Here is a 16,626-nt window from a genome sequence, read left to right as displayed (position 1 = left end):
CTTGAAAGCAGCGTCTACATAGCCCTGGCACTGGTTTAAGCTGCACAGGCCAGTGGGTGATCAGCCCATCTGCAAAGCAGAAAAATATGGGAATGCAGGATATGCTTCAAGCACACAAATTTATTTTTGGAGCAAAATGAAATTTCCTCCTCAGAATAAGAATGAGACTCTGTGAAAAGCAAAAGGATGAACTCTACAGGGACCGCCCCTGCCAAGAGGGCCTCAGCCCAGCAGCCTGCCAGCTCCAGCCAAACTCTTGCTTTTAGCCACGTGGGGGGGGGGGGGGTGTTGACGGGGGACACAAAGTAGAAACATTTTGTCCACATCTCTGAAGCTGGAACCTCAATAGGGCCCATTAACACTAACTGCTCAGGACCTACCACCACCTGCACCCACAGCCACCTGTCCAGACAGTGAGACAAGGCTGCTCAGTGGGCATTCCCATACAGTTCTGCCTTGCTAGGCATGTACCACCTTGTGCCTTTCTGATGGCTGTGACTGTCAACTCTATGGGATTTGGTCAACTGGTAGACACACCTCTGAGGTTTAACTAAGGGGGAAGACCTGTCCTGAATGTGGGACACTCCATGAAGTGGGCTGTGGTCCTATACTGAATAAAAATGGAAAAAGCAGGAAGCCAGCCGAATTCATCTTCTTTCTGCTTACAGGCGTAATGTGTCCAGCAGCCTCAGACTTCATCATGACCCTTCCTGCTTTTAAGGACTGGACCTTCTTAAACTGTGAGTCAAAAATAAACACTCCTTCCCTTCAGTTGCTTCTGGTCAGGTACCCGCTCACAGAAACAAGGAAAGTAATACAGAAAATTGGTACCAACAAGGGGGACTGCTGCTGCTAAACCTGACCATGTGGTTCTTAGGCTTTTGAGTCTGGTTTGTGTGAGGCATGGGAAAGAATCTGAAGCTGTAGGCTGGAGAAGCCCCGGAATGCAGTAAGCAGAGCTTAATGGACCACTCTGACAGGAGCTTGAAAGACCAGAATGCTAAAAGAAACACACAGAGGAGGCCTGGCTCGTGAGGTTTCAGAGAAGAATAAGGAAATTCCAAGACAGCACGACTTACGCTGTGCAAGGACTGCTGCTCACTGCACTTACTCAGCTCTGCAGTGACAGACAATAGAAACAAAATGGGCCAAAAGGCAGCAGAGCTTCTGACAACGCAGGTGCAGAGAAAGCAACTGTTATCTCTAGAGATTAGCACCACTGAAGAGGAACTCACACTCTGTCTACACTGGGACAACAGCAAATGTGTCCTGAGAGCAAGACCTCATCCATCAAAGGCTCCAGCTTGGGAAAAGATTCAGATGAAAGGGCAGAACTTGTGCTGAGAAAGCAAATGAAAGGGTTCCTTGCTCAAAAGCAAGCCCAAAGGAAGTGTTTTTGCAGGTTCAGCTACCAAGGTGCGCAGAGGTCACTACAGCTGTGATGGCAGGGGCTAGGCCATGTCTAGATCTGGCAGCACAACTTGGCAACATCATCCATATGGTTTTGCAAGCATGTAAAATGCATGACTAAGAGGGGGTCATGGAGGCTGTGTTGGCTAGTTTTTGTCAATTTGACACAAGCTAAAGTTATCTGAGAGGAGAGCGCCTCAACTGAGAAAATGCCTCCATAAGATCAGGCTACAGGCAAGCCTGTAGATATTTTCTTAATTAGTGATTGATGTGGGAGAGTCCAACCCTTGTTGGTGATGCTACTCCTGAGCTGGTGGTCCTGGAAGCTATAAGAAAGCATGCTGAGCAGGCCCTAAGAACAAGCTAGTAAACAGTGTTCCTCCACCATCTCTGCATCAATTCCTGACTCTAGGTTCCTGTTGGGATGGTTCCTTCTCCATGATGGACTGATACCTGGAAGTGTAAGATGAAATGAACCCTTTCCTTCCCAAGCTGCTTTTGGTCATGGTGTTTTGTCACAGCAATAGAAACTCTAACTAGCTGGGTGATGGTGGCGCATGCCTTTAATCCCAGCACTCGGGAGGCAGAGGCAGGCAGATCTCTGTGAGTTTGAGGCCAGCCTGGTCTACAGAGTGAGTTCCAGGACAGGCTCCAAAGCTACACAGAGAAACCCTGTCTCGAAAAACCAAAAAAAAAAAAAAAAAAAAAAGAAAAAGAAACTCTAACTAAGACAGAGGCTTACACCATCCCAGAAAGCCTCTAAGGCCAGGCAGTGTGTGTCAGGGTCAGATTCCTCCACAAAGAACAGTTGTGAAGATGATGGCTGCATTGCAGTGGACATCCCAGGATGCTGGAAACAGCAGGACTGCAGGATATCTGCTGAGAAAGCTGCAGGCAACATGCAGCTCACCAAGACAAGCGTTATAGGCAGTAGACGCAGGGGCAGTCACCAAGGCTACTGATGCCCTGAGTCCATCAAGTGCTATAGACCTGCAGGACCTGCTGCTTATCTACATGGTCCTTCTTTGTCATCCCCGCTCCTCCCTTTTAGAACAGGAATGTTTACCCTGCACTGCTGCATACTAGAAATCTATTTCATCACTTACTTTTTGACTTTAGAAGGGCTCATGTTAAACAACTGCCTTGTGTCTCAGAAGAGACTGGACTTTTGAACACAGAAAATGTTAAGATTGTAGAGCCAGATATGGTAGCGCATGCCTTTAATTCCAGCACTCAGGAGGCAGAGACAGGCAGATCTAAGTTTGAGGTCAGCCTGTTCTACATAGTGAGTCCCAGAACAGCCAGAGCTATATAGAGAGACCCTGTCTCAAAAAAAAAAAAAAAAAAAAAAAAAAAACAATAGGGACTAGAGAGATGGTTCAGTGATTTAAGAGCATGCACTGCTCTACCAGAGGACCAGAGTTCAATTCCTGGCACCCACATCAAGTGCTCCCAAACACCTGTAGCTCCAGCTTCAAGAGATCCAACTCCTCTCGCCTCTATAAGCACCTGCACACACATACACATACTTACACAACAACACACATACACATAATTAAGAATAATAATTAAAGGAGCTAGAGAGATGGCTCAGCCATTAAGAGCACTGACTACTCTTCCACAGGACTGGAGTTCAATTCCCAGCACCCAGCATGGCATCTTACAACTGAATGTAATTCCAGTTCCAGGGTATCTGACACCAATAACTGGCAAAATAACTATTTAAAAAAAAAAAAGCCAAGTATGGTGGTTACATGCCTTTAATCATAGCATTTAGGAGATAGACACAGATCTCTGTGAATTCCAAAGGAGTCTGATCTACATATGGAGTTCTAACACTTTGGAGACAGAGACAGGAGAATCTTGAGTTCAGAAGTTTCAGATGACTCTAAGCAACACAGAAAGACCCTATTATAAATTTGTAAATGGAGCCAGGAGTAGTAGTACACACCATAACCCCAACACTCAGGAGGCAGAGGCAGGTGGATCCCTGAGAGTTCAAGGCCAGACTGGTCTACATAGTGAGTTCCACAACAGTAAGAGCTACACAGAGAAACCCTGTCTCAAAAAACAAACAAACAAAAATAATAAATGGAGCTGGGGAAATGGCTCAGTGAGTGGGTACTTGCTGCCAAGCCTAATAACCTGCATTTGATCCCCAGAACTCACGATGGGGACAGCTGAACCCAAAAAGTTGTCCTCTGATTCACACACATGATCAATCAATAACTATAATTTTTTAATAAGTAAGAATAAATACAGTTAACTATGTATCAAATATATAATTATTTTGTTGGTGTGGCAATGCTAAATCAAATTACTTTAAAACCCAGTATTTAGGGGAAAGGTTTAAAAAAAAATCTTTTTTTTTTTTTTTGGTTTTTTCAAGACAGGTTTTCTCTGTCCTGGAACTAGCTCTGTAGACCAGGCTGGCCTCAGATTCACAGAACTCCACCTACCTCTGCCTCTGGAATGCTGGGATTAAAGGCGTGTGCCACCACTGCCCAGCTATTAATTGCACATTCTTTTTTTTTTTTTTTTTACTTTAAATTTTCATTTTTATTCTGTGTGAAGGTCAGTGGACAACTACCATATACGTTCCCTGGGATTGAAATCAGGTTGTTAGCCTTGGCCGCAGGCCTCTTTACCCATTGAGTCATGTTTGAAGCCCCTGTGATTCTTCTAAGAGTGTAAAGTACATTCTTATTCTCGCCAAACAGCGGTGGCACACGCCTTTAATCCCAGCACTGGGAAGCAGAGCCAGGTGGATCTCTGTGAGTTCAAGGCCAGTCTGGTCTACAGAGCGAAATCCAGGACAGGCACCAAAACTACACAGAAAAACCCTGTCTCGAAAAACCAAAAAAAAAAAAAAAAAAAAAAAAAAAGATGTATTTATTCTCAATTCTCCCCAAAAGTGGTAAGAAATCCTCCATTAGCCAGGTGTAGTAGTGTACACCTGTAACCACAGTACTCAGGAAGCTGAAGCTGGAAGACTAACTAGAGTTCATAGGCTTGAGAGAATTATCTCAAAGAAAACAAAAAATACCCTTCATTCAAAAGGTTACTAAATTACTTTTAATTAATGAAACTATTTATTTTATGTATACATAGTTTTTGGTTTGTTTCACTTTTTAAACAGGGTCGCATATAGCCTAGGCTGACCCAAACTCCCTATGTAGCCAAGGCGACTGAACTTTGGATCCTTCCACTTCCACCTCCAAAGTGCTGGGATTACAGACATCCGCAACTATATCCAGCTTTCCCCACTAGATTGTGGTTAGTTACAAAGAGCACAGTCCCAAGATAGTAACTTCCAAGTATTATTTCCTGCTAAAAGAAACTAGGGCTCTAAAAGAAAGATTTGCTACCAAGCAGGAAAGTAGTAAGCAAGCCTGGGACATGTTTTTTTGCCAGAAAGCAATTAAACACTCCAAACTAATGGTGTCTTGGCACAGGGACACAGGAGCCAAACTGGAGAATTTGAGCAAGTTTGAGCCCAGCCTGAGCTACATGAGACCCTGTCTCAACCAAAAGGAGCTGTCAATTTAGCAGAAGCCAGAATGTGGCATTTCTGTTACTAGTTTGTTTTGTAGGCTGGGGAGGGAAGCTAGGACCTCACACATGCTAGGAAAGCCCTCTACCACTGAGCTGCATTCTAACGGGAACATCAATATTTTGGAAAATCTTTAAAGGCAGCAAAACTGGCTCTCCAAAAACTGTTTCCCATTGCCTGAGCAGAGCTGGCAGACAGAAGCCAGGGCAGGAAAGGCCTGGGGGTGGGGGATACCCCCAAGAAGCTGCCAGACAACAAGATCTTCAGGGCAGGCCTGATCCACAGGTGGGAGTTAGCAGAGGTAGGTAGTCCCTGCAAGTGGCCAGTCCAGGTAGTCAGGAAGGTGACATGTAGCTCTGAGATTCAGCTTTAGCTTGAGGTCAAGGGAGATCCGAAGGGCTGACATTTAGAAAGACCATGACATGGGGCTGGGGCTGGGGCTTACTTGGTAGAATGCTTACATGCATAAAACCTCTTAGTCCATCCCCAGTAGCACATAAACTGTATGTGGTGGTACATGCCTATAATCCCAGTTTAAGGTCACCCTCAGCTAGTGTATCAGAGGCTATATGGTCTTGGCAGGAAGTTATAGAACAGCAGCTAGCTGAGTCTAATGGCTACAGAAGGGTCCAGACCACACCCTGAGTGTCTTGAAGACGAGCACCTGCCTCAGGAGCCCAGCAGGAAGAGGCTACTGAAGAGAAACAGCATAGCCATCTTCAAAGTGTCTAACCTTCACAGTGGGCAGGAAGCAGCTCCATTCACAGGAGCAGATGGCATTTGAAAGTTCAAGAAGCCTAGGACTGAGGCTGTGGCTGGGTGGCGGAGCCCTTGCCACTTGCCTGGATCATGTATAACAAGAGAAAAAAAGAAAAAAGAAAAAGAGCCTAAAATCCTCCCAAGTAGGCATATGAACATGGCACTCAGGTCACAAATGACAAGATGACAGTGAAGAGTCAGAAAGCCACCTTCTACACTCTGCCCCTCAAATCACAGATAAGCATAACAATGTTCCCCAGAGGCTTCAGCCCTGCATCGAACCTATATGAGTTCAAACAGCACTATATGAGTTTCTCTTCCCCACTTCACACAACAATGTGGCGCTCACTGCACACTGAACACTCAACACTGGAACACGACCTGGGTAGACACACATAAGCTGTATGTGACAGGGAAACACTGTGTATGTGTACCCTGACCGAGTGGATTCCGGCCTATGGAGGCAGAGGGCATGCATGTCTACTACAGCAGGAAGGACTGCCATCTAACCAGCGGCTCCCATGACTGTCCATTAATCCTACCCCCTAACCCCCCTACAAGCTCGGCACCTTGACAGATGTCAACTCTTACACATGTAGAACACTACCTCAGTCCCAGGTGCAGCTGACTCCCCAACTGTTTCTCAGGGCACCTGGGCCTAATGTGGCTCCTCAGCACCAAGCTCTAACAGCACTGCGGCCAACTCACACACAACTCAACCAGTCTTCAGTAAGGCTCCTGGGCCTCCATACCCAGGCCCGTCAGTGCAACCCATGTTTGAAGACAGGTAAGCCTTGGGGAGCTCCACTGTGGGATGTTTCAGAGCATCCTTGCCCCTTGCTGCAAACCACCCCTCCCTAAGGCTGGCTTTATCTACTCCCCTTTCAGTCTATAGGGCAACCCCTCTAGGGCTGTGACACTGACTGCTTCTTCTCTAACTGCCCTACTTTCTATGATTCTAGCCTGAGACAAAACACCTGCTGAACAAGCTTGGTCCTTTCCAGCCCTACAGCACTCTACACTGTCACCAGCTTACCCTAAAGGCTACTGTCCTGTCCACAGAGCTGTGACTTTAACACTGTTTTCCTTACCGTGTTCTCAGCTCTACCAGACTCTGCATACACATGATGCATAAACACACATGCAGACAAAACAGCCATACATATTAAAAAAAAAAAAAATCTTAAAACAATGCAAGAGGCCGGGCGGTGGTGGCTCTTGCCTTTAATCCCAGCACTCAGGAGGCAGAGCCAGGAGGATCTCTGTGAGTTCAAGGCCAGCCTGGTCTACAGAGTAAGATCCAGGACAGGCACCAAAACTACACAGAGAAACCCTGTCTTGAGAAAACAAAAACAAAAAAAAAATATGCAAGAGATTTTTCAACTCTGCATATTAAACTTTTGAGTATTTGTGGAAAAGTAAAAATGAACTAAAACCCACACTGAAAATACAGCTGAAACTTTAAGATTGGAGCAAACCCTAAAAGTGGTATTCTCTTTGGAATGACAAAGAAAATTAACTCAAAGAATGAGCCTCACGCAGCCTTTTACCTCCCCACTGTCACCTTTGGCAACGCAGCCCTCCCCTGGCCTGCCTGCCGTGTGGGGGCAGACTTGGAAGGATGGAGACACCCTGCACAGTAGCCAACAGAGCAGCTGAGGAACCAGAGGCTGCATTCTTTCCACAGCTAAGTGGCCAGGCAGGGCCCTGTACCTCGGGACTCTGATTAGAAAGTTAACAGGAGTGCCCAGGCCTGCTGAGGTATCAGATGATGACGGACATGCTCACCATGACCTCCGCTGTGGGTAGCAAGAGTGTACCATCTGCTCCCCTGCTCCCCATTAAGGCATGAGCAGTCTCAGCTCTCAGCACCAAACACTAGAAAAGCTGAGATTCAAAGTGTAACTGACAGGACCTTGCATATGTAGGTACATTACCAACTAAGCTACATCCCTGACACCTTGAAATTATACTAGGCAACAGGAAAATTAAAAATAAATAAATAAATCACCACAGAAGCAGACTACTTAAAACAATCACAGATGTAAGGGCCAAGGACATGCTCATTTGCTACCACACAAGCACAAGGACCTGAATTCAGCCGCCAACACCAACATAGCACGTACAATCAACACAAATCCTATCACCACAGACACTAAAACTGAAAATGATATATAGTAGCTAAAACAGCAGATTCAATACAGCGGGAGATGAAAGAGCAGGCAGGAAGTAAGGTCAGTAAGCAATATCCAGACAGGCCGGAGAATATATGAAGAATAAGCAAAGGGGTGTAAGACAGGTGAGATGGTGTAAAGCCCGAGGGCATTTACAGAGTGAGCGCAGGCCCTTGGGGTGGCTGAAGACAAGGAACACATTAGAGCTGATAGGCAAAAAGCTTCCTCCTAAACCCACTAAAGACTCCAGCTACCCAAAACAAAGAAAACAGAGATCCTGCTGATGCCAAAGGAAGGCAAAAACTCAAAAGAGACATCAGAAAGGCTGAGGAGGTAGCTCAGGTGGTACAGCGATTGCCTTACAAAAATGAAGACCTGAGTTCCAGTCCCAAAACCCATGCAAAAAAAAAAAGCCAGGCATGGTTTGGGGGGGGTGCTGTGGAGGGGAGTGCTGGGGATGTGAAGCAAGGTGGAGTGAGGTGGATCTTCAGAGCTCCAAGGCAGCCAGACTGGACGAATTGGTGAGTTCCAGGTCAGTGAGAGACCCTGGCTCAAAAATAAGGTGAATGGTGCCTGAGAAACTATAGCTGAGGTTGTTCTTGGGCCTCTACATGCACACAGATAGGCGTATGAGTGTGCACATACATATATACACACACACACACACACACACACACACACACACACACACACACACTGGGGGGGGGATTCTTAGAGATGGATTTCTATAAGAAAAAGAAAATAGCCCCTTACAGAAACATGGGAAAGCAAGGGGTAAAGAGCAACAAAATGCACCACTGAGGCTGGATGTGGCACATGCCTGTAATTCCAGCACTTGGCAGTCTAAGGCAAGAGAACTGTTAGTTTCAAGCAAGCCTGGGCTAAAGAAAGATGGGGGTGGGGATGAGGGGTGGTATGGCGGCGTATGCCTTTAATCTCAGTACTCCGGAAGCAGAGGCAGGAAGATCTTTATGAGTTCAAGGCCAGTCTGGCCTACATATTGAGTTCCAGAACAGCCAAAAATACACAGCAAGATGCTATCTTAAAAGGGGGAGTGGGAAGGTGAGGTCAGGAGGGGTGGTGGTGCACACCTGTAATCCCTTCCCCTAGGAAGCTAAAACAAGAGGATGGTGGGTTCGTGGCCAGCCTGAGCTGCACAGCAAGACCTTGTTTCTCCTTTATCGCCAAAGCTAGCAAGTGTGGTCCCAAATCCTCAGGAAGTAAAAGCTAAGCCTAAACACATACATGAGAAAAAAATCGGATTCTACCACAAAACTGACTTGGAAGTTTCTCCTTCTCATTAGGAAAATACTGTGCTGTGTGGTGTTCCCAATGAACTTCTAACAATTAGGGTGGAAACCATCACCTTCACAGGAAGTCTTCCATGAGACAGAACACCACAAAACACTGCCCATCTTGTTCATGAAAACAATCCAACCTCTACACCAAAACCTACAGGGGTACAAAAGGTGACCCCACTGGTCTACTACCCTACAGCTCAGTCCACTCACAGGGGCACAAGAAGGTGACCACACAGGTCAGTTTCCCTCATGAATACAACCCTCAAAGTACAATAATAACAAATAAAATCAAGTTAGGAATTGTCCCTAGGATTCCAAATTTTAAAAGTTAGGAGGCTAGGGCAGGAAAATCACAAGTTTGAAAGAAAAAAAGAGGAGGAAGAAGAAGAAGCAAAAGCCAGTTCTATTTAGGGGCTAGAAAGATGGCTCAGCAGTTAAAGAGAACTTGTCTACTCTTCCAGAGGACCTAGGTTCAATCCCCAGCACCCACATAGTGGCTCACAACTGTATACAACTCCAACCCCAAGGAATCTAACATCTTTTCTGGCCTCTAGGGGCACTGCATACATGAAGTGCACAGACATCCATGCAGGCAAAACCATAGACATAAAAAAAAAAAGTTCAAGACAGTATTTTTTTAAGCCAGTTCTATCTCAATACACTAGCAATAAATAATTATGAAGCTGGTTTATGTCTATAGATTAGAACAATGCTGAAAAGACACCAGCCCCACATATTAGACATGTTCAAAGTTAAAACCCCAGTGCGTCTTGTGTAGTCTGTCAAGAAGACTGAATGAACATGTATGTGTGTGCACACACCCGTGTGTGTGTGTGTGTGTGTGTGTGTGTGTGCATGTGCGTGTGTTTTGGCATACACTTAGAGGTCAGATGATAGTTTTCAGGAATTTTTTCTCTCCTTTCACCATGGGTTCCAAAACCAGGTTATTGGGCTTGGGAGGCAAGCACTTTAACCCACCAAGCTTCTCTCTGGCCCAAGCAGATTTCATGAGCCGGATTAAGAAAATCTTAAAGAACAAAGAAAAAGAACTTAAAAATCAGATCTCAAGACAACATCTGTAGTCATCCAGACACTGGTATTTGTGCAAAAATAGCAAAGATAGAGCAAAAAGAGCCACCCATCCACTCCATCACTCTATCACTGAGACATACCCCAGCCCAAGACTAGCAGTTTCCTCATCAGGACACAGTATATATTACTTTGGGTTTTTTTGTTTTGTTTTGTTTTGAGAGAGAGTTCACTAGGCAGCCTTGACTAGCCTGGAACTCACTACATAGACTGGCCTCAGACTCACAGACTCACCTGCCTCTGTTTCCTGAGTGCTGGGATTAAAGATGTACACCACCAGCCTGGCCTACATGAAATATTTTTTTTAATTTTTAATTTATTTATTTATTGTTTGTTTGTTTTATTTTTTGTTTTTGTTTTTTTTTTTTCGGGGCAGGGTTTCTCTGGAGCCTGTCCTGGACCTCACTCTGTAGACCAGGCTGGCCTCGAACTCACAGAGATCCACCTGGCTCTGCCTCCCAAATGCTGGGATTAAAGGTGTGCGCCACCACCACCCGGCTCTTTTTTTTTAATTACTTATTTCTATGTGTATGGATATTTTGCCTGTATGTATGTCTATGTACCACCTGTGTGCCTGGTGTCCTTGAAGGCCAGAGGAGGGCATCAGATCTCCTGGAACTGGAGTTATAGAAAGTCATGAGCTTCTATGTGAGTGCTGGGATTTGAACCCAGGTCCTCTGGAATAGCAGCTAATGCTCTTAACCATTGAACCATCTCTCTAGCCCCTACATTAAATATTCTTGGGCTGAAGAGATGGCTCAGCTGTTAAAGGACAGACTAACAACCAAAAATAAATATTCTGCGGGTGGGGGGAAATCAACCATTGAACTACATTAAAATTTAAAACTTTTCCTCATAAAAAGATACTACTACCCGGGCGGTGGTGGCGCACGCCTTTAATCCCAGCACTCGGGAGGCAGAGCCAGGAGGATCTCTATGAGTTCGAGACCAGCCTGGTCTACAGAGCGAGATCCAGGACAGGCACCAAAACTACACAGAGAAACCCCATCTCCAAAACAACAAAACAAAAACAAACAAACAAAAAAGATACTACTGAGCTGGACATGGTAGGCACCTGAAATTCCAGCACTCAAGAGTCTGAGGCAGGATTATCAAAGTTGTAGGTTAGCCTGGAATACATGGCAAGATCTGTATATATGAATGTCTGTGAACATCTGTGTCTACATATATATGCAATACTACAAAGTGAAAAGGCAAACACAAGAGTATAAAAACAACCTTTCAGGCTGGGAAGATGGCTCAGTGGGTAAAGTACACAATCACCCAAGTAAAAGCCAGGTGTGGCAGCTATGCCTGTAAAGTAGACAAAGGATGGAAAGATGGCTAAGCATATGGGTAAGAGCACCTGCTGCTCTTGCAGAGGACCAGGTTCAGTTTCCACCACCCACAAGGTAGTTCACAACTGTCTGAAACTCCAACTCCAGAGAATCCAATGCTTCTTATCTCTGCAGGTTCCTGCACACACATACATACATTCAGGCACACACACATAGAAGATAAAATAAATACTAAAAAACTAGTAAGGTTGAGAGCAGTCAAGGAAGACACCCAACATCCAACTCTGGCTTCAACACAGATGTGCAGATGTGTATGAGCACCTGCATACAAACATATGCACATACAGGAACACACATGAACCTATACACATACACACACACACACAAAAAAAAACCAATTAAAAAAATCATCTAGCCAGGCATGGTTGTGCATGCCCTTATTTCCAGCACTTAGGTGGCCTAGGCAGGCCAATTTCTGTGAGTTTGGGGCCAGCCTTACATAGGAGAGTTCCAGGACAGCCAGGGCTATGTAGAAAGACCCTGTCCCAAAACAAACAAAATTCTTCTATACATCTATGCTCTCAGAATGTATAAAGAACTTCAAATTAGAAACAGACAATCCAAGTCAGGCGGTGGTGGCACACGCCTTTAATCCCAGCACTCGGGAGGCAGAGCCAGGCGGATCTCTGTGAGTTCGAGGCCGGCCTAAACTACAGTGTGAGTTCCAGGAAAGGCACAAAGCTACATAGAGAAACCCTGTCACGGAAAACCAAAACAAAAAACAAACAAACAAACAAAACAAAAATAGAAACAGACAATCCAATCAACAAACAGAAAAAAGAGTCTCTGCGCTGTAGGCGGCTGCAGTCAGGAAGCCACCTCTCCACATGGAACTTTGGAGCATATAACAACGGCTCTCATACTGCTGGTGGCAGTGTGGTTGTACCAACTGTCACCATAGCCACTTTTGGCAGCAATTCCTGAGGCTGCTGTCACTACAATTCCACTCCTTAGAATACTCCAGCAGAAACACACACATCCAGTTCTGCACCTCCCCAAATGTAAATGCAGCCTGGGAAGTTTAAGACCAGTGGCAGCCTCAGGGGTCTTGACTGCAACAAGAACAAGTAGGACCCATCTACACAGCACACTTTAGAGAAAGCAAAGGTGGGTCTCGCAGAGTCCTGGGAAGAGTCAAAACAAAACATGCAGATTTCCTATAGAAAGTTAAGCATATGCAAAGGAATCAATAGTGAAGAGCTGGCCCAATTAGAATGGCGGACAGTCACTGATTGCAGGCAGTAGGAAGGGGTTTTCATAGGAGGTATGGTCCTGTCCATCTCTTGATCCAAGCACAGCTCCACGAGCATAACTGAACAGCTGGCTGAGGCACACACTTGTGACTTGTAGGTCCTCATGCATGTTCCAGTTTAAGTACACTGACTGGACACAGATGCCTGTCTGGTCACATGTTTAGCCACCAGAGGACCCTGATTCCAGGAAGAGAATGGTCTGAACTAAGTTTACTCTATGACACTAGGCTCTGACATAACTGTGGGCACCAGCAAGTCCTAATTCAATGAGGCAGTATAGAGCAGCAGCCAGCAAGCACCCCCTAGCAAATGCAACACTTGCTGCCTGAAACCCACTGCCCACAACACCGGTCAGTCCTGTGTCCCCAGTGCCTGTTCTTTCCAAAAACCTAAGTGTTGGCCAAACATTGCTACACACAGACCTGAGCTGCAACAAACACAACTGCAAAGCAGAGCAAGTGGAACTCAGAGCATCTTGAAAGCCTCTTCAGCATGTGGCAACAAAATCTGACCTAATTAACCCACTACTTCTGAAGACTCCAGGAAGAAATTATTCTCTAGCCCCCAAACAAAAACTCTCAGTACACAACACTAACACAAAATTATTGTTTCTAAAAAGGACATTCAAACGTTTAGTCCAATCTTACAGAACTGACTACAGCCAAAGATGCATCAAGGCAGTGATTATTCACTTGCACACTCATCTCTGCAGACCCACCGTGAGAGCGTAAGTGCAGCTTCCTTGAGCACCATGAAGATACCCTTCATGATGAGCAAATTGGGCTTGTCAGCACAAAGCTAAGCAGCCCCTGCTCCATAGGCCTTTCACCTTGGGCTTTGCTGGCTATCGAGCTTTCTCCTTCCCCTACCACTGACTCCGGAAGAGAAGGCTCTAGCACACCAGTCCAGATGTGATACTAAAGACACACAAGGTGTTTCAAGCTTGAAAGTCTCACCTGCCCACGAAGAGGAGCCTTGGGATTCAAAGTTCAATCTTTTCTCCCCTGAAACAAAGTTTCATTAAACCTCATGGATGTTCTCAAGAAAGCCTGTGAAGACTTTACCAATGAGATCAGTCCTATTTATCCACAAGATTCCCCCCCCCCCGGGAAATTGGAAATCCATAAGACATAAACCAGGGGTAAAAGACACGAAATTCCTGAGATTCACTCCTCACTGGTCCACAGCAGGGAAAGACAAGTCTAAGACACAACAGGAAACTCAACACAGCTCAACTGCTTCACAGCCCCCTGTCAAAAACTTTGAAGCATAGCCAGGTGCTGGTGGTGCACGCCTTTAAACACAGCACTTGGAAGGCAGAGGCAGGCGGATCTCTGAGTTTGAGGCCCATCTGGTCTACAGAATGAGTTCCAGGACAACTTAGGCTACACAGAGAAACTGCCTCAAAAACCAAACCAAAACAGCAACAAAAAAAACACAACTTTGAAACACTTTCCCAAATCTAGGCAGTTACCCAAAGAGGCACGATAGTACAGCACTGTGTTCACATAGCTTTGGAGAATACCCATTTATTCCCAAGCTGAATTCCTGGGAATTTTACCTGTTCTTAGAAAACCCCACAAACATCATTTCCTAAGTGGTTACACAAAACAGCCAGCAAGCTAACACATTAACAAGATCATCCCACAGACATTTAGTGACAGACACCTTGGTTACAGTTTGGTTGGTTAGCATACCTGTGGAAGTGCAGTGTTGAGCTGCCTCTGCAAGGAATCTCTTTCATGACCAACCTCGTGCAATTTCCCCTGGGTTAATGCCAATGTTTCTTGTGTCTCTCTCAGTGTATCCAGAAGGCGGTCTCGTTCCTCCAGCATGGAGACCATGAGCTGCTCAAAATGTGAATCAGCGTCTGGCTGTGAAGGGGAGCCTGACCCATGGCTCCCACCTCCTCCTGGGGGGCCTTCTGCTTCACTAATGGTCGGCATCACCTCGCACATCATCTTGAAACAGGAAAAATGCAGACAACAGTCAGTAGGTGCGGAACACAAACCTGCAGCTTTCTGCGCACCACCTGTGGCTGATGAGCCAAAAGGCTGACAGCCCCACACTGTCAGAGCTGCTCCACTTTGGATGCACACATTCTGGGAAGTAGCATGCACAGACCAACAGGAAGAACAGACGGGGGATACTACAGACTCAAGAGGAAGGGGAGCTGGAATGCTCACCTCTCCCACCCAGGCCAAACCAGTGGAGTTTATTGAAAACCTGCACTCTCAACAGCTGAAGACAGTGGGCTTCTGTTAACTTATTGTGTTCTTCCCCAGGAAGAGAGATTCAAAACATATTCCCTCAACCACAGAAGAAGACTGAGAACTGATGAGCACCAGCGCAACGGACCAAAGCATCTTCCAGGAATGTGTGCAGTCAGCTCCTCGGAAGGACTGCCGGGCTCCCTGACTTGTGGGGCTGGATATTTGGTGAGCAGCGGAAAAAGCAACTGGATTGGCTCTTTAAGGCCTGGACAGAGGTGTTTTTGCAAAGGCCTGCTGCTGTGCAACGGTTGGTCAGCCAAGCTAACTTACATAAGTTTACAGCCAAAGAGGGGGGCAAGGAACAGAGTTTCCACACTGAGAATCTAGGAAGTCGGGACAGCAAGGCTAGGTAAGAAAGGAGAAGGGAAAGGTGAGATGGCACTAGAGATTGCCAGGGCACAGGGCGAGGGATGAAGGGGATGCACTGCAGGTGCATCTGACCATGCCGGGATGATCCTGCCGACCAGGACCCCGTTGGCCCTGCCTGGTTCAATTGACCCCAGCCTCACTACCCCCAACCCCGCTGACCCTGGCCAACTTAAGGTGACTCGGACCTAAGTGATATCAACCGGGCTTGGCTGACCCCGGCTCGACCAAGCTAACCCCAAGCTTGCTGACTCCGCTGACCCCCGCCCGCTGACCCCGCCGACCCGGCCCCACCGACCCCGGCCCGCCACTCTGCGCGGCCCGCTCCGCCCGCCCTCACCTTGGCCGGCGGGCGCGGCTCCGGGGCTACGCGGCAGCCTTCGGGCGGCGGCCGACTGCGGGCCGACCCACGCAGCCCCTCGGCTGCGTCCTCGCCCGGCCCCCGGGCCCGCCGCCCCGCTCGTCACGAAGGCCGGCCCGCCGCTGCGGGACACTGGCGAGCGCAGAGGACCGGGCCCGGCGCGTCGCCGGCGTCAACGTGCCCGACGTCCGGCGCGTCGGCGCGAGCGTCAGCACCGCCCCCTGAGGGAGAGGTCGGCCGCGGGGCTATGCGCATGCGTCAGCTCCTCGGTAGTGGGCGGGCGGCCTTTCCCGAACGCCAATTGGCTATTTCTCTCTTTAGCCACGCCCTCCACTCCGCCCCCCAGCAAGGCCAAGCTCCGCCCAGGCAGGGCGGCCTGTGGCGCCACAGGTAAAGAGCTCTGGCAGGTGTTGGCAGCTTGCCGTCCTGCTTTCCCTGCTGTCACTCCAGCGCGTGCGCTGACGTCACCCGAAAGCCAACGTCACCCTAGTGCCCACTCTCAGACCCAAGACTCCTGCTGAATCTCGGAGTAGCGCCGGCCACCTGCAGAACCAAAAAGTGCTGACAGACCTGGCAAGGTGCCTGCCTCGCGCCTGTAGGCCTAGACTTCGGAAGTCTGAGGCAGGAGGATTGCCTCAACTTGGAGGACCTGTCTCTAAAACACAAACAAAGGCGACTGCCATCAACCCTGACGACCGAGTTTGATCTCCAGGACCCAGAAGACCTGCA

General features: G+C 47.3%; 1 protein-coding gene across 3 annotated transcripts in view; it reads right to left on the bottom strand.

The window, feature by feature from the left end:
• The window catches only part of Ppfia1 (PTPRF interacting protein alpha 1), an 84,550-nt gene extending 68,573 nt beyond the window's left edge, over positions 1–15,977 (bottom strand). For all 3 annotated transcript variants that reach the window (XM_059264013.1, XM_059263998.1, XM_059264006.1), the window contains exons 1-2: positions 15,877–15,977; positions 14,595–14,858 (exon numbers count right to left, since the gene is read on the bottom strand). In XM_059264013.1, the coding sequence (XP_059119996.1) occupies positions 14,595–14,858 (264 nt within the window). In that variant the 5' untranslated portion in view covers positions 15,877–15,977. The remainder of the gene's footprint in view (positions 1–14,594; positions 14,859–15,876) is intronic.
• Between the last annotated feature and the right edge of the window lie 649 nt (positions 15,978–16,626).

This window comes from Peromyscus eremicus, chromosome 1 (assembly GCF_949786415.1).
Source record: "Peromyscus eremicus chromosome 1, PerEre_H2_v1, whole genome shotgun sequence".
NCBI lineage: Eukaryota > Metazoa > Chordata > Mammalia > Rodentia > Cricetidae > Peromyscus > Peromyscus eremicus.
The sequence above is the reverse complement of the archived record's forward strand: the minus strand, read 5'-3'. Positions and strand labels throughout refer to the sequence as shown.